Source organism: Esox lucius, chromosome 11 (genome assembly GCF_011004845.1).
Source record: "Esox lucius isolate fEsoLuc1 chromosome 11, fEsoLuc1.pri, whole genome shotgun sequence".
Lineage (NCBI taxonomy): Eukaryota > Metazoa > Chordata > Actinopteri > Esociformes > Esocidae > Esox > Esox lucius.
In genome coordinates, this window is record NC_047579.1 from 52,571,165 (window position 1) to 52,589,947 (window position 18,783).

Sequence of the window (18,783 nt, forward strand, 5' to 3'; positions counted from 1 at the left end):
TGTCTAAATCATTTTAATTCAGATGTATCAGAATGGGCTGGTGAGGTATTTGTGCTGGATCGAATTGCCTCACGGGGCAGATTCGGGCAAACAAATGTTGTGTTCCCTCCGCATGCCCTAAAGCACCTGTGATGAGTTGTCAACGAAGGTGAAAGCTCACAGCCTACCCAGCTGTCATCCCGTTTTTTTCCTGTGCCCAGAGCAATGTGTTCCATATTTGTGCCAAGTGCGAGCATCGACCTACTGTGATCTAATCTCTCAGATTTAACAGCACGTGAACATGTAATACAAATTAAATAAGCTATTAAAATTGTATAGCCTAGTTTGTTGCCGAGTACCGTATTTCCTGTTAACAATTGTGGTTAGAATAAAAACATATTATTTGACAATTTACTGTACAATATATGAATAGTAGTTACCATGAAAAACAGACATGACATGAATCGTGACACTTTTTAGTTTGGTCCCTGGGCACATCTTATCAGGCTCTGGCCAGGTAAGTTTGGTTTTACTGTGCGTATGCGGAACCTTTGACAGATGGTGTATTTTCTTATGGGATGGAACGTCTATTGAACAACACAAAAAATGGCGGATGTTCCAAGCGATGCCCCACAGCGTGAGTTTAAAGTTAATGAGAAGTTAAAGGACAGCCTACAGACAAGTGTTTTTTATATAACATTGTTTGAAGCGTATAGAATTTTATCGTCTGATATTAGTGAAGTCGAGTCTGTTTTCTCAGTAAACGAAGAGTATCATAAAGTTAGCCATTAGCTGGTTGGAGTACTGTATAGCTCGCTGTTTTTTGCCATGAAATATCCGGTGCCATTATTACAGTAGACAATTGCCAAACCAGTTTGATAGATCCACTGAAATGTTTTTCTGTGAACATCTATTTTATCAAGCAGTTATTTGGCTGAATCTAGCTAAGCTAACTTTTAGATAACTAGATAAGTACTTTACATTTCATGATCATTTTGTGTTTGCGGTTGGATTTCTGTAACTTTATCATATGAACTACCAAAACATTCTGCTGTCAGTCCGATATGTGAAATTAATTATCCATCAAAGTTTATCTAGCTAGCCAGTTAGTTGTCTAAAGGTGAAAAATAAGCCTTTGGATTAGAAAATGTTAACTTGATTATCTGAGTGGGTGGATACTGATTGGTTGCTGTGTTCAGACTGCCCTGGTACATCCAGCGAGCAGGCAGGAAAGACGTCATCATGCCAGGGCTGTCCCAACCAGAACCTCTGTGCCTCCGGTGCCACCAAAGCACCTGACCCAGGTAGGGCTGTCTCCCTCTCTCTACCCCGTTGTTATTTCTTTTTCTCAAACCTTTTCTCCCACTTTCTCTCAACATCTCTGTTTTTAATGTTTATTGTTGATGTCTTTGGGACTTTTTTTTGTTGCCTTTATAAATGCCTCCTCCGCCCCTTGTTTCCACAGCCATAGAGGAGATAGCAGTGAAGATGTTGTCAGTCAAACATAAGATCCTGGTCCTGTCTGGGAAAGGAGGTGTGGGGAAGAGTACCTTCAGCGCCCACCTGGCCCACGCCCTGGCTGGTGATAGCAATAAAGAGGTACACCTCCCCTCTCCCCCGCTTCTGTCCTCTGTCTTTCTGTCGTTCCGTTTCCTATGGTGATGGTCTGTAACATATTTAACAGTTGTCGGAGGACTGCCATTATCACCCATTACATGACAGATTTTGGTCATGGATAATAAACTGTGACATTATATGACCCCGTTTCCCAAAAACGTTGGGATGCTGCGTAAAATGGAAATAAAAACAGAATGCAATGATGTGCAAATTATTTAAACCCTATATTCAAATAGACAACATTTCAAATGTTGAAACTGAGACAACAACTGATTTTTTTATTGTTGTTTGAAAAATATAAGCCCACCTTGAATTTGATGCCAGCAACACGTTTCTGATCAGTGCACATTTCAAAAGCCAGCATCTGTGATGGGGTTGCATTAGTGCACATGGCATGGGTGACTTGCACATCTGTGAAGGCACCATTAATGCTGAACAATATATACAGGTTTTGGAGCAACATACACTGAATATAAAGTCTACACACCCCAATTCCAGGTTCTTTTGATGTAAAAGAATGAGACAAAAATAAATCATGTCAGAAATGTTTCCACCTTTAATGTGACCTATAATTTGAACAATTCAATTGAAAAACAAACTGAAATCTTTGAGGGGGAAAAATTAAAAACTCAATAACCTGGTTGCATAAGTGTGCACACCCATAAACTAATACTTTGTTGAAGCACCTTTTGATTATATTACAGCACTCAGTCTTTTTGGGTAGGAGTCTATTAGCATGGCACATCTTGACGTGGAAATATTTGCCCACTGTTCTTTGCAAAAGGGCTCCAAATCTGTCAGATTGCGAGGACATCTCCTGTGCACAGTCCTCTTCAGATCACCCCACAGATGTTCAATTGGATTCTGGTCTGGGTTCTGGCTGGGCCATTCCAAAACGTTACTCTTCTTCTGGTGAAGCCATGCTTTTGTGTATTTGGATGTGTGCTTTGGGTCGTCGTGCTGAAAGGTGAACTTCATCATCAGCTTTCTGACGGACACCTGAAGGTTTTGTGCCAAAATTGCCCGGTATTTGGAACTGTTCATAATTCCCTCCACCGTGACTAAGGCCCTGGGTCCAGCTGAAGAAAAACAGCCCCAAAGCATGATGCTGCCACCGCCATGCTTCACTGTGGGTATGGTGTTCTTTGGGTGATGTGCAGTTTTGTTGTTGTGCCAAACATAACTTTTGGAATTATGGCAAAAAGTTCAACCTTGGTTTCATCAGACCATAACACATTTTCCCACGTGCTTTTGGGAGACTTGATGTTTGTTTTTGCAAACTTCAGCCAGGCTTGGATGTTTTTCTTTGTAAGAAAAGGCTTCCGTCTTGCCACCCTACCCCATAGCCCATTCTTATGAAGAATACGGGAGATTGTTGTCACATGTAGCACACAGCCAGTACTTGCCCGAAATTCCTTCAGTTGCTTTAATGTTATTGTAGGCCTCTTGGACTCCCTGACCCGTTTTCTTCTCGTCTTTTCATAAATTTTGGCGGAACGTCCAGTTCTTGTCTCTGTTTTTGCCATATTTTCTCCACTTGATGATGACTGTCTTCACTGTGTTCCATGGTAAATCTAATGCTTTGGAAATTTTGTACCCTTCTCCTGACTGATATGTTTCAACAGTGATGCTTTGGAAGCTCGCTGCGGACCATGGCTTTTGCTCTGAGATGCAACTAAGAAAATCCTACTATAGCAGCTGAACTTTATTTGTGATTAATCAGAGTCACCTTAAATGATGGAAGGTGTGTAATGACTTCTATTTAACATGAGTTTGAATGTGATTGGTTAATTCTGAACACACCCACATCCCCAGTTATAAGAGGGTGTGCACACACCCTAACCCTAACACATATGCAACCAGGTTATTGTAATTACTAACCCTAACCCTAATTCATTTTTCAACATGGCTCTGTAGTAAATGAGTCTGGGTGCTAAACTGCCCTGCCTGCAGTCCAGACCTGTCACTCACTGAAAACATTTGGCGCATTGTGAAATGAAAAATACAAGAAAGGAGACCCCGAACTGTTGAGCAGCTGAAACCCTATATCAAGCGAGAATGGGAAAAGCATTTCACTTTCAAAACTATGCCAATTGGTCTTCTCAGTTCCCCAGCGCTTAGAGTGTATTGTTAAAAGAAGAGGTGATGCAACACTGTAGTAAACATGCACCTGTCCCAAATTATTTGAAACATTGTGTATTTTTCCAAAACGATAACAATATTCAATGACCGATATAACCACCCTCTTTTCAATAACTGCCATGAGCCTTCCATCCATGGAGTCTGTCAGTTTCTTGATCTGTTTACAATCAACTTTCACTGAAGCAGCAACCACAGCCTCCCAAATGCTGTTCGAAGAGGTGTATTGTCTTCCCTGACTGTTAATCTCACGTTTGAGAAGGGCCTACAAATTCTCAATAGGATTTCAGTCAGGAGAGGAAGGGGCCTGGTCATTATTCAGGCATTTTTGTGGCCCTGGCTGTATTTTTTGTTGTTGAAATATATAGACTTGAATGTTAATTTTCTAAATACTATTAAAATTCCAATCTCAAATGTTTACCCATGATAAACTATGACATTGAAAAAAGATTTGTTTTTTTGACATGCGCTCCTTCACACGTGTTTGCTGTTTACAATCGTCAAACAAAGCACTATAGTATGGTGGGGTCCAGTCAGTCAGAATGACGCATCATATACAGTTGTGCTCAAAAGTTTGCATACCCTTGGAGCATTGGTAGTTTTTAAAAACATGTATTTCAGTTAACTGAATACTATTTGAATAATAGCACATACTATTTGGATAGTAAAATATTGTCCAATGCACATCTGATCCAAGCATTTATCAAGGCCATCTTAGTGAGAGAGACAAGCCACCTGTACTACATTTATGCCAAGGTTTAAATCATCTAAGTTTGTGGCTTTTGCTAAAGGGAAAATTTTAACCACAACTGAAGTATTAGTTTTAAGGTTTATACACATTTAAATTTGTCAGTAGCAGGTTTAAGGTTCATACACAACATTTAAAATGGGTCAGTAGCAGGTTTAAGGTTCATACACAACATTTAAAATGGGTCAGTAGCAGGTTTAAGGTTCATACACAACATTTAAAATGGGTCAGTAGCAGGTTTAAGGTTCATACACAACATTTAAAATGGGTCAGTAGCAGGTTTAAGGTTCATACACAACATTTAAAATGGGTCAGTAGCAGGTTTAAGGTTCATACACAACATTTAAAATGGGTCAGTAGCAGGTTTAAGGTTCATACACAACATTTAAAATGGGTCAGTAGCAGGTTTAAGGTTCATACACAACATTTAAAATGGGTCAGTAGCAGGTTTAAGGTTCATACACAACATTTAAAATGGGTCAGTAGCAGGTTTAAGGTTCATACACAACATTTAAAATGTGTCAGTAGCAGGTTCAAGGGTTATACCAAGCATTTAAAGAGAAGTGTCTGATTCCCAATTGTTTTTATTCTTCTGCTGGATGGGAACAGCTGTTTAGGCTGGGGTCCAGAAGGATCCTATCAACCGCTGTGGGCTTTGAAGGATAATTTCAGTACTCAAGCACTTCATCTGTATTTTCCATGTACATGCCGTGTTGTAGGAGGGTGGCTTAGATGCTTGCATGCAACTCAACAAGGCTGTTTGCTCAAGCGCAGGAAAATATTGTCTTAGCAATGTTAAACACTGTTGTCTTTACTCTCTAATTAACTGCCCCCCCCCCCCCCCCCCCCCTGTAAACAAGACCAGTTTGCTTCCAGCTTATTTAAGTCCCTCTTAGGAAAATCACAACTTTACCTCACCTTGCTCCTCAATGACCACATAGAAATGTCTTATAAATCATATATAATGTGTACATTGTAGTGAATATGCCCTTTCCTACATCAGCATCTACCTTTGATGAGGCACACCTGAAATTTGGGCCAGTTTGAGTCCTTTCTCTGGCTTTGTGTGATATCACTTTTGTCCACTAGGTGACTCTAAACTCTGCGTTTTAAACCCATTGAGTTTCAACATGGCCTCACTGCCGCTCCATGCGGTGGGAGAGGGGAGTGACTGGCTGTTTCCACAGGGACGACACACATTCCGCTACGGTTCAGTGGAAGGACACACTTCTGACATAAATACCTGTGTGTGTGTGTGTGTGTGTGTGACTTTCAGGTGGCTCTCCTGGATGTAGATATCTGTGGTCCATCCATCCCCAGGATCATGGGCGTGGAGGGAGAACAGGTACAGACCCCCTCTGCCTCCATCTCTGTGAGTTTAGATGTCTGTGTGATGCATTTATAGGCCAGTTGTGTCATTACCCTGGTTTTCTGTGTCTGTAGGTTCATCAGAGTGGATCTGGATGGTCTCCTGTGGTATGTCTTACCTTCTACAACCCCGTTTCCCAAAAAGTTTGGATGCTGTGTAAAATGCAAATAGAAACAGAATGTGCCAATCATGTATCCCTATATTTAATTGAAAATAGTACAAAGACAACATATCAAATGTTGAAACTGAGAAATGTTATTGTTTTTGGAAAAATACATGCCCCTTTTGAATGGTTCTGTCCTCCATTCCGTTATATCAGTTCCCTGGGCACAGTTTTTAAAAGTTATGTTATCGAATTCAGAATGGATTTCCTCATTAATTATGTCACTGATATGCCAGTTTCATTCTTTCTTTCTGTATGTGTTTCAGTCCTGTTATCTTAATCTTTGGGAAAAAATAAGTCTCCCTACTAACAGGTTGAAATAACACTTAGGAAATATTTTCTACCATCATTTCCCTTTTATGAACCGTGGCTTATAGACAGATTTAGAAAATGTTTCAACCACAGTGGTTGATACATGGGTGTGGCCAACATTAGTTGACATTTTTAAAACCGTTTCCACCAGCTAACTTTTTTACATGACTGCTTTACGATGTAGAGGTCTCAGAAACTCATGTAGTAAATATGATGCAACTAAAGTTACAGAGTTTTCAAAAACATTTTATTCATCAACAATTTAATTGTGGTATGACAGATGTTTACTATTAATGTACAATGCATGCACGAGTCATAATTCTCTGTGCATTCAGGGGGTTATACATCCCTAAGTGAAAATGTCCAAATTGGGCCAGAAGTGTCAATATTTTGTGTGGCTACCATTATTTTCCAGCACTGCCTTAACCCTCTTAGGCATGGAGTTCACCAGAGCTTCACAGGTTGCCACTGGAGTCCTCTTCCACTCCTCCATGATGACATCACAGACCTGGTGGATGTTATAGACCTTGCGCTCCTCCAACTTCCGTTTGAGGATGCCCCACAGATGCTCGATGGGGTTTTGGTCTGGAGACATGCTTGGCTGTCCATCACCTTTACCCTCAGCTTCTTTAGCAAGGCAGTGGTCGTCTTGGAGGTGTGTGTTGGGGTCGTTATCATGTTGGAATACTGCCCTGAGGCCCAGTCTCTGAAGGGAGGGGATCGTGCTCTGCTTCAGTATGTCACAGTACATGTTGGCATTCATGGTTCCCTCAATGAACTGTAGCTTCCCAGTGCCGGCAGCACTCATGCAGCCCCAGACCATGACACTCCCACCACCATGCTTGACTGTAGGCAAGACACACTTGTCTTTGTACTCCTCACCTGGTTGCCGCCACACACGCTTGACACAATCTGAACCAAATACGTTTATCTTGGTCTCATCCGACCACAGGACATGGTTCCAGTAATCAATGTCCTTAGTCTGCTTGTCTTCAGCAAACTGTTTGTGGGCTTTCTTGTGCATCATCTATAGAAGATGCTTCCTTCTGGGACGACAGCAATGCAAACCAATTTTAATGCAGTGTGCGGCGTATGGTCTGAGCACTGACATGCTGACCCCCCACCCCATTCAACCTCTGCAGCAATGCTGGCAGCACTCATATGTCAATTTCCCAAAGACAACCTCTGGATATGACGCTGAGCATGTGCACTCAACTTCTTTGGTCGACCATGGCGAGGCCTGTTCTGAGTGGAACCTGTCCTGTTAAACCGTTGTATGGTCTTGGCCACCGTGCTGCAACTCAGTTTCAGGGTCTTGGCAATCTTCTCATAGCCTAAGCCATCTTTATGTAGAGCAACAATTTTAATTTTCAGATCCTCAGAGATTTCTTTGCCATGAGGTGCCATGTTGAACTTCCAGTGACCAGGATTAGGGAGTGTGAGAGCGATAACACCAAATTTAACACACATGCATTCACACCAGTGACACTAACAAGTCACATGACACTGGAGAGGGAAAATGGCATCTTAGGCCCAATTTGGACATTTTCACTTAGGGGTGTACTCACACTGCTTTACACTGTTATACAAGCTGTACACTCACTACTTTACATTGTAGCAAAGTGTCATTTCTTCAGTGTTGTCACATGAACAGTTATAATCAAATATTTTCTTTTTGTAAAGAAAGAAAGAAAGAGACAGCTGTTTGAAACAATGCCTGGAATTTCTGCCTGTTCATGTCGGTTTGCATTTTTGGCCTGTGATTTATGTGTGTGTGTGTGTGTGTGTGTGTGTGTGTGTGTGTGTGTGTGTCAGTATGTAGAAGACAACCTTGCTGTCATGTCTATTGGCTTCCTGCTCAGTAGTCCTGATGATGCTGTCATATGGAGAGGACCCAAGAAGAATGGTAACTACTTATCAGTGTATTTTATAAAGCATTGTTCCAATACAGAAGTGTGTGTGTGTGTGTGTGTGTTATACAGCAGTTTTTACCACATCACTAAGTGCCTGTTCAGAACTGAGTGTGTCTGTGAGGCCCTCCAGTTTTGGTGATGACATTCTGCCGGCTATAAATTTGTTTCGCAACGGTTATGACATTTCACACAGCAACATGCAATGACTCCTTCCCATATTGTCAATGAAATGCTTGGACTAGGGAGACGACTTCTTGGCCTGTGAATAGATTGAAATGTGTGTTATCTGGTAAATGTGCAGCCACTGGTCGATGGGTCCGTTTTATCTAGAAACAGGGTGGTGTGTTTGGAAAGCAGTCCGTTTTATCTAGAAACAGGGTGGTGTGTTTGGAAAGCAGTCGGGTGTTTTGCTCTTGACGTGGTGAGAACATTCCTGTTAGTCTCCACAGCACAGAGGTTTTTAATGGTGTTGATAGGACTGTGATCTGATTGGCTGTTGGTTATGTTGCACTTCCTGCCAGGGATGATCAAGCAGTTCTTGAGGGATGTTGATTGGGGGGATCTGGATTACCTTGTCGTGGACACACCCCCTGGCACATCTGACGAGCACCTGTCCATAGTCCAGTACCTTAGCTCTGCCCACATCGATGGCGCAGTCATCATCACTACCCCGCAGGTAACTATGGTACCCAGGTGGAACATTATCACGACCACCAGGTGGCCTGAGCTGGTCGGTCAGGCAACCAATAGTGTTAAAGTGTAGAAAGCAGGTCAAAGACTAACCACTCCCCTTCAGGAAGTCTCTCTTCAAGATGTAAGGAAGGAGATCCGTTTCTGTCGGAAGGTCAAGCTGCCAATCATAGGAGTGGTCGAGAACATGAGTGGATTCGTGTGTCCCAAATGCAAGGTACAACACACCAGTCAGGACACTCCTGTACAGTACACACTTACGTTACATATGAATATACATGGAAACACTGTCACAAATATACTGTAGTGTCCCTCAGAATATGCGCCCTATGTAAATATTAATAAAAAAAAAAAAATGATGCCTACCAGTATGATCTTGCACTCAGAAACTGATGTTAATCTAACCTTCAGTTTCCTCATCAAGACATTTTTATTTAAAGACATGCATGCTACAGTTATTGGCACCCCTAGAAAATCTCTTCGGAACAGAACTTCGATGTGTAGATGTGGTAATCCGTGACATCCTGTTTCACTGGGGTATAAATATGAGGTGACACACAGGTTAACCTCCCATTGTCATCCATCGACATGGGAAGGGCCTGTATAGACAAAAGAAATGAAAGGGTTTCTATAACACTATTATGAATGTACCAACTGTATATAACAGTGAATGCACATATAATACTTTCATAAGTACAAACCACATAATTTATGTGCAATGTGGAACTCTTGTTCTCCCTCAGAACACGTCGGAGATCTTTCCATCCACAACCGGAGGAGCAGAGAGGATGTGTGAAGAGATGAATCTGACTCTGTTAGGACGCATCCCGCTGGACCCCAGGATAGGTACATTCTGTGTGTCTGTAGCAAGCAGGTTTATTTATATAGCATAATTCATACATAGAAACAATTCAATGGGCTTTACAAAGAAAAGAGAAAAAAAAGTATAAAAATCAACAGAATAAAAGCAGTCAGATTGTTACAATTCTCAAACCACCCTCCAGGGGGACTCTCCTCCCCGGTATCTTAATACTTGCACTCCGGCACTTGGATAAACTTGCCAGTCCTTTTGTGAGATAATCACTGTCTCGATGTCTAAATTACGGCAGCATCCGTCATCCGCGGATTGTTACATTCCACCAGAACCTCCAGGACTCGACAGTACCGATGGCCTGTTGGCCCCAGGCCACTAAAAATCAAGTCGGAACTAATAAAACTAGTCCCGATTGGGCCACTGCAAAACAATTTCAGATAGAGAAAATGTATCGCATTATAAACTCCACATCCGCCAGTTGTTTTGTAATCTGGCACCCGCACAAATAACTACCTTGCAGCTCTTTGCACATGCTGTTGGGTAGTCAAGAGTTGAGCAGTGTTGTGTACCTGTTTCGAATCAGCTCCTGGTCTGCATGAAAGCCAAGCGGGTGGCTGACAGTACTGGTCAGGGCCCTTGACTGTACTGGTAAGGAATTTAAATGCTGATGCCAATTGGGTGATTCCATGACTTAACAACCACATTCCTAGTAACTAAGACAGACCAGCCATTCACCTTGTTCCCTTGGGGGTGTATTAATTAGTGTTTGGTTTAAAATGCTAATGTTTTGTTGACTTATCTTTTTATACATTTTTATAATTAGAAATATCATGAAAGAAATATACAGATATTTTTTATGTTTTATATACCAGAATGCATATCATGAAGGACTGTGGTAGTTAATGTTGTTGTTCTGTAGAATGTGGCCCAAATGTAGCATATAGAGATTGAACAGCAAATGTACAAAGCTGTATACTCAAGCTTTATACAAGCTGTATACTCAAATATATAATCAAATTTGTGCAAAAATGTGATGGGTGTACTCACTTTGTGAGATTCTGTGAGCGTTCCTGGACTAGTTGTTGACATGTTATAGATCACAGATTAGACAGGTTTACTTGGTAAGTTGCACTCGACACTGGAATAGAGATACTGGATCCTAGCTTTTACTTAAAACAGTTTGCATGGCCATTTTCACAATAGCAGGGACCCGAAACACATCACTGAGTATATTTTGGCTCTGTGGAGATAAAGGACAAGGTTTCTGTACCCCACGCAGGCCACATTCATTCCATTCAGTTTGATTTTGTTCATTGTCATGGTGGGCATTTGGCCATCCACTGCAGAGGTCTTCCTTGGCCTGCCTGACCGATGTCGATTTCTGAGGTAACCAGTGCTTTTTTCCTTTTGAATTACATTCCTCTGTTGTTTTTGGTAAGCCTTTTGTCTTCTCATGATGAAAAAAGATTTTTCAGCATCATTGTGACTTCCTTGACTTTAATTGACACCTCATGTTTACATTCACCAGTAGTGGACTCCAAAGGCAAACACAAAGCCTAGAATCAAGGTGTCACGAGGTGTGTGTAGTGGAGTGCGTTGAAAAAAAGGCGAGCCAAATGCAGGGAGGCGATGGACGTTTCTTTGTATTAACACACAGAGAAAAATGGCACGCAAAAAAAAGCGCACAAGCGTGCAAACGTACTCTCCGATACAGTCAAAGGACATAGAACAATACCACACAAAGACACCTGGAAACACAGGAACTAATGTATGCCACCTAATGAGGGAATGGACACCAGGTGTGGGCAATAACAAGACATGACAGTGCCGTGGGAGGAGGAGCGGCGTGGCTAGAAGGCCGGCGATGACGCACGCCGAATACCACGTCGGGAGGGGTGGCGCGCGTCCTCGTTACACAAGGCTAGAAATCGACAGCTCTCTCATGCCTGGATTCATGATGTCGCAAAACTTCTGACTGAACCGAAACACCAGCTAATTGTCCCAATACATTTGCTGCTCTGAAGTAGAGGGAATAATAAAGTGTTCATATGTACACAAATACCCTCGAATAAAAGCTGTGAAACTACTTCAACCGAATTGTTGGATTTAGTTTAAGCCAAACTTTTGTTTCAAACAAAAAGTACAATATGTTGGAAAATTGTTCTGAGCTATGAGCTGACCCTCATATTAAAATAATGTCTTTGTTCCACCTGTCAGCATATTTGGAATTTATTTTTTGCTGGACAGTTTCTAGGAATTGTAGTTATCTGACCCAATACAGAACGCGTGTGTGTGTGTGTGTGTGTGTGTGTGTGTGTGTGTGTGTGAGCTTGTGTGTGTGTGTGTGTGTGTGAGCTTGTGTGTGTGTGTGTGTGTGTGTGTGTGTGTGTGTGTGTGTGTGTTAGTCTTCCACCAGTCAGACTTTGCAGACAAATCACTTCCCCTTTTGCTTTGGGCTTTCTCTTTTTTTTATTTTTATTTTTATTCCACCCCTCCCTGAACTACATATCGCATCACTCTCTCTGTCTCCTCTCTTAGGTAAGAGTTGTGATGAGGGAAAGTCCTTCCTGGCTGAATTTCCAGAATCCCCTGCTGCACTTGCCTACAGAAGTGTTGTGCAAAGTGAGTATGGAAAAAATTATGAACCGACACACTCTGAACCCAAGCAAACATGGAAGACTAACTAATAAACACACACGGAACACTAACAAATGAACACACATAGAACACTAACCAATAAACACGCAGGGAACACTTAACAAATAAACACATGGAACACTAACAAGTTAACACTCATGGAAACACAAACACACACACTGACACATGCCTACACACACTGACACACACACTGAGACACATGCCTACACACACTGAGACACGTGCCTACACACACTGAGACACGTGCCTACACACACTGAGACACACACTGAGACACATGCCTACACACACTGAGACACACACTGAGACACATGCCTACACACACTGAGACACACACTGAGACACGTGCCTACACACACTGAGACACGTGCCTACACACACTGAGACACGTGCCTACACACACTGAGACACGTGCCTACACACACTGACACACACACTGAGACACATGCCTACACACACTGACACACACACTGAGACACATGCCTACACACACTGACACACACACTGAGACACATGCCTACACACACTGAGACACATGCCTACACACACTGAGACACATGCCTACACACACTGAGACACATGCCTACACACACTGAGACACACACTGAGACACATGCCTACACACACTGAGACACACACTGAGACACATGCCTACACACACTGAGACACATGCCTACACACACTGAGACACATGCCTACACACACTGAGACACACACTGAGACACATGCCTACACACACTGAGACACACACTGAGACACATGCCTACACACACTGAGACACATGCCTACACACACTGAGACACATGCCTACACACACTGAGACACACACTGAGACACATGCCTACACACACTGAGACACATGCCTACACACACTGAGACACATGCCTACACACACTGAGACACATGCCTACACACACTGACACACACACTGAGACACATGCCTACACACACTGAGACACATGCCTACACACACTGAGACACATGCCTACACACACTGAGACACATGCCTACACACACTGAGACACACACTGAGACACATGCCTACACACACTGAGACACACACTGAGACACATGCCTACACACACTGAGACACATGCCTACACACTGAGACACATGCCTACACACACTGAGACACATGCCTACACACACTGAGACACGTGCCTACACACACTGACACACACACTGAGACACATGCCTACACACACTGAGACACATGCCTACACACACTGAGACACATGCCTACACACACTGAGACACATGCCTACACACACTGAGACACATGCCTACACACACTGAGACACATGCCTACACACACTGAGACACACACTGAGACACATGCCTACACACACTGAGACACATGCCTACACACACTGAGACACATGCCTACACAGACAGTCTCATACAAACAGATGTTAAAATTCTGTTTATAAGGAAGAAAAGGAGAACTGTGGCACTTTAAAAGGAAGTGAGAAAGATGACACCCATGATATCAGGAAATGAAATCTAGTTTTAATCGTAGGCATAATCACACTACTACCGCAGTATTTAACTAGCCACACACATGCGCTTCATCTGCCTCTTAACCTAATGGAAAACAGTGCAAACATGAATTCAAACCTCCATTGAGAGGGTTCAAGGGTCATGTCCTACATCAGTGTATGTGATGAACATTTCCATTAAAAACTGTTACGTTACACAGCAACAAGCCGCTGTTCACTGCTGAGTGCAGAAGCCTCAACTGTAACAGAAGGATCTGAGAGCAAGTACTGGAGCTCCTTTGGAGAGGCTGAGATTGACAGACAGGTACTGGAGCTCCTTTGGACAGGCTGAGATTGACAGACAGGTACTGGAGCTCCTTTGGACAGGCTGAGATTGACAGACAGGTACTGGAGCTCCTTTGGACAGGCTGAGATTTACAGACAGGTACTGGAGCTCCTTTGGACAGGCTGAGATTGACAGACAGGTACTGGAGCTCCTTTGGAGAGCCTGAGATTGACAGACAGGTAATGGTGGTCCTTTGGGGAGGCAGACAGACAGACAGGTACTGGAGCTCCTTTGGAGAGGCCAAGACAGACAGGTAATGGTGGTCCTTTGGAGAGGCAGAGACAGAAAAACAGGTACTGGAGCTCCTTTGGAGAAACTGAGAGAGACTAGTACTGGTGGTCCTTTGGAGAGACAGACAGGTACTGGTGGTCCTTTGGAGAGACAGACAGACAGGTACTGGTGCTTCTTTTGGAGAGGCAGAGACAGTTACTGGTGGTTCTTTGGAGAAAACAGACATCAGACTGCAAAGGCAGTGTTTTAGTAATGGTACTGGAGAGGCATCAATATTAATTAGGCCTGCAACGGTACACATTCATAACCGTACGGTACTGGGTGCTATTCACCGTACGCACAAGAACCCGAATACATGAAAAATGTAATTCAAAATAAATATTCATTCAACCATAAATCAGATTGATATGAATATATTCTGTATATATTTATTCTGATGAAATAAGAGTCATTGCGCATGTCATAATTAATGTATGCATTTTTTATAACTCTTCCAACTTAGTGAGTCTAATGCAGAACACTGCTTGATCTGCAACGCCAATTGGTGGTGATTAATCAATATTGCAAAGTCCTCCAGCTTCATTCAAATCTCCAGTTTTGCAGCATTTTGGCTTCCCAGTGGACTACAGAAAGGATGGACGGAGAATTGTTGTTAAAACATTAACTGTATGTCACCACTGCTCTACAAAAGTTATGTACGCCGCTGCTAACATTTTGAACATGCTAACGCATTTACGCTGACATCAACATCATTTTGGTATTCTTATTTCAGGGGGGTTGCGGTTGGTGGGTGTCCCTTTGGTTGATGCCTGGCAATGTGGGTGAATTGATTTCCTGCCTGTTGGGCCCTGTCCGGGGCCTCCCCCGGGTAGGGCCACAGTGTCGCCAGACCCCCCTGTCTCAGTTCCAAGGTGTTACGCTGCTATATTATTGTGCTGGGGGATATGAGGAATGCACTTCTAACTTTTCTCAGTCTCCTCCAGTTTTACATTTTAGGAGGAGATGAGGTCCTGGTCCACACCTGCGGAGTACCTGGTTTGGGGGGCCCGTTGCTGTCCCTGTCCTTGTCCACCTGGTCATACTTCTGACCTAGTCTAGAATCAAATAGACTCTGGATTTAGCCCAGAGAAATGTTTTTATTTTTCCAATTGGACTCTTAATATCTCACCCGGCACAGCCAGAAGAGGACTGGTCACCCCTCTGAGCCTGGGTCCTCTCTAGGTTTCTTCCTAAAATTCGGCCTTCTTAGGACGTTTTTCCTAGCCACTGAATTTCAACACTACTGTTGTTTGCTCCTTGGGGTTTAAGGCCGGGTGTCTCTGTAAAGCACTTTGTGACAACTGCTGTTGTAAAAAGGGCTTTATAAATACATTTGATTATAAATAAATTTTATTGATTATTTGTGCCCCCATCAGGCATTGTATGTTTCATATTATTCCTGTTCCTGGTTCGTGTTGCATTGTTTGCCAATTAAACTAAAAACTGATCTTTAAGAAAACAAATCTTTCCCTCTGTACCGAAAACATACCATACCGTGACCCTGGAACCGCAATACGTACCGTACTTTGGTCAGGCGTACCGTCGCACCCCTAATAATAATAATAATAATAATAAATTACAGATTACTAACCACCCTATCTGCAATCTGCCATGCTGAACTAACCTAACCAGAGGCAGCTTTACTCAGCTTTTACTCTCCTGTCATCCCCCCTCTCACTCCCCCCCTCGGGCCCCCTCACTCATCCTCCCCTCACTCATCCTTTCGCCCCCCCCTCGGGCCCCCTCACTCATCCTCCCCTCACTCATCCTCCTCTCACTCATCCTTTCGCCCCCCCCCCCAGGCCCCCTCACTCATCCTCCTCTCGCCCCCCCCCCCCTCGGGCCCCCTCACTCATCCTCCTCTCACTCATCCTCTCGCCCCCCCCCCCCAGGCCCCCTCACTCATCCTCCTCTCGCCCCCCCCATCGGGCCCCCTCACTCATCCTCCTCTCACTCATCCTCGCCCCCCCCTCGGTCCTCCTCACTCATCCTCCTCACTCTGCACTGGACTGTACCCAGAACTCCACTCATGTCCATTGGTCTGGACATACTTTACTGAGACTGTAGATGTGTACATGGCCTGTAAATCCACGACCCTCCCTTTCTGCTTCCACTGTACCCAGGTATCCAAGCCTATTGCCTGTCCGAAGGAACGCAGGGCGAGAGTGCTGACTAGAAATCAGACCGGGCCACCAGTTTGCTCTGGAAACCAGGACCAGATCACATAGAGAGTATGGATGGGTGACACTCCCCAAGGCCCAAGCCCTTTCATGGATTTTATGGCTAATACAATTCGTTCAACTTCTCAAGTAATTACCGAGGTCTCTAATGGGTGAATCAGGTGTCCTAGTTCAGGGCTGAAAACTGAAATATGTGGAGTTCCCCAAGGAGCCCTGCCTTAGTACTCCCACAGGGATGGCTCAAACAAATGACTGTGACATTGAAAGTGCATTCACTATTGAAATGACTATATGCACTAACAGTGCGTTTTTCTCGGAAGAATGACTCAAATATGTCCTGATTTTCTTTCCCAGTAAACGGGCTGTGGTTTCCCTGACATGTCACTGATGTTTTAGAATAGTTTGACCAAAAACCAACTCAAGACCATTTCCATTTTGTCAGCTTTGCTTGCATCTCTTGTCCCAGGTGATCGGTCCTTTCATCATTATGAGCTGAACCAAAACAACTGACCCTAGACCTGCAGTTAATGATGTTTTCATAATTCTGCATTCATATGTATGTGCAAGAGAAGCAGAGCTCCGGTCAGTCCTGGTCTTCTGTCCAAGTCAAACCTTGACCTGAACATCCACAGTTACATAAGTCTTATCATAAAGCGCACACAGACCAGGATATCTGCACCTCTGTTGTAAACCTCTGTTGTAAACCTCTGTTGTAAACCTTCTTGTGTAAGTGTCATTGTTGACAGGTGGGAACCAACCTTGATTGTGTATATTATTCATCATTGATTTAGACATTGATTCCATGTTTGTATGTGGGAGAGAAGATTATTGCTGTGATTATGTTTGTAAAGTCCCAAAACTCTGATCTGATAGTTGGCTTAATTCATTATCATTTCTATGTTGTTTCATTCAACATGTAAGTTGTCTGTTGACTAATAAAGTTATACATAATGCAAATATCATCTTGTCTATACTATTTCATTGCTTATATTCTAACATATCTATAACATTAGGATGTGAAATGGTCTAGTGTTGTAGAAAAATTAAAATATATAAATACAAAAACTAAAAACAAATACTAGAATATAAACATAAATAAAACAAGGGAGACTAACCACCTTAATAATAAAACAAGGGGGACTCTAACCACCTTAATAGTAAAACAAGGGAGACTCTAACCACCTTAATAATAAAACAAGGGAGACTCTAACCACCTTAATAATAAAACAAGGGAGACTCTAACCACCTTAATAATAAAACAAGGGAGACTCTAACCACCTTAATAATATAACAAGGGGGACTCTAACCACCTAATAATAAAACAAGGGAGACTCTAACCACCTTAATAATAAAACAAGGGAGACTCTAACCACCTTAATAATAAAACAAGGGAAACTCTAACCACCTTAATAATAAAACAAGGGAGACTCTAACCACCTTAATAATAAAACAAGGGAGACTCTAACCACCTTAATAATATAACAAGGGAGACTCTAACCACCTTAATAATAAAACAAGGGAGACTCTAACCACCTAATAATAAAACAAGGGAGATTCTAACCACCTTAATAATAAAACAAGGGGGACTCTAACCACCTAATAATAAAACAAGGGAGACTCTAACCACCTTAATAATAAAACAAGGGAGACTAACCACCTTAATAATAAAACAAGGGAGACTCTAACCACCTTAATAATATAACAAGGGGGACTCTAACCACCTTAATAATATAACAAGGGGGACAACATCATCTATGTCAGCCTGTATGTTGCTTATGTCACCCCAAATCATTCTCAGTAAGGTAGATGTTAGATTGAGTAATACTATATGTTTTCCAGTGAATCATTGACACTTAGTTGTGTAATAATTTTATTGTTCCAGTTTATTAAATAGCGAAGTGAAATCCCCTGGCCAATGTTTGTGACGTCTCTTAAATCTGCTCAGGACCACAAAAAACCACATGTGAAACTGCATCTGTAATCAGCCTCCTCCAAAACCCCCTGGAATGTAAGTGGCTGGTGGGAATCCTCATAAACTGCCAACCACAATGGTCTAATACAGTTGTGTTCAAAAGTTTGCATACCCTTGGAGAATTGGTAATATATG

The 18,783-nt window shown here is 42.7% G+C and overlaps 1 protein-coding gene across 1 annotated transcript; it reads left to right on the forward strand.

Annotated features, from left to right (window-relative positions):
* Positions 1 to 510: 510 nt before the first annotated feature.
* On the forward strand, positions 511 to 17,635 carry nubp1 (nucleotide binding protein 1 (MinD homolog, E. coli)). The gene is made up of 11 exons (XM_029123739.2): positions 511 to 616; positions 1,179 to 1,283; positions 1,445 to 1,578; positions 5,760 to 5,828; positions 5,927 to 5,959; positions 8,143 to 8,233; positions 8,762 to 8,916; positions 9,037 to 9,147; positions 9,674 to 9,776; positions 12,283 to 12,366; positions 16,620 to 17,635. The coding sequence occupies exons 1-11, from the start codon at positions 586 to 588 to the stop codon at positions 16,670 to 16,672; spliced, it is 969 nt and encodes a 322-aa protein (XP_028979572.2). The 5' UTR covers positions 511 to 585; the 3' UTR covers positions 16,673 to 17,635.
* Positions 17,636 to 18,783: the final 1,148 nt, after the last annotated feature.

What these genes read in the sequence shown, in the direction of transcription:
- nubp1 (XM_029123739.2), top strand. Translation starts at nt 586, where the DNA reads ATGGCGGATGTTCCAAGCGATGCCCCACAGC. An exon ending in GATCTGGATGGTCTCCTGTG is followed by an intron (nt 5,960 to 8,142) that starts GTATGTCTTACC and finishes TGTGTGTGTCAG; the next exon opens with TATGTAGAAGACAACCTTGC. An exon ending in TCGTGTGTCCCAAATGCAAG is followed by an intron (nt 9,148 to 9,673) that starts GTACAACACACC and finishes GTTCTCCCTCAG; the next exon opens with AACACGTCGGAGATCTTTCC.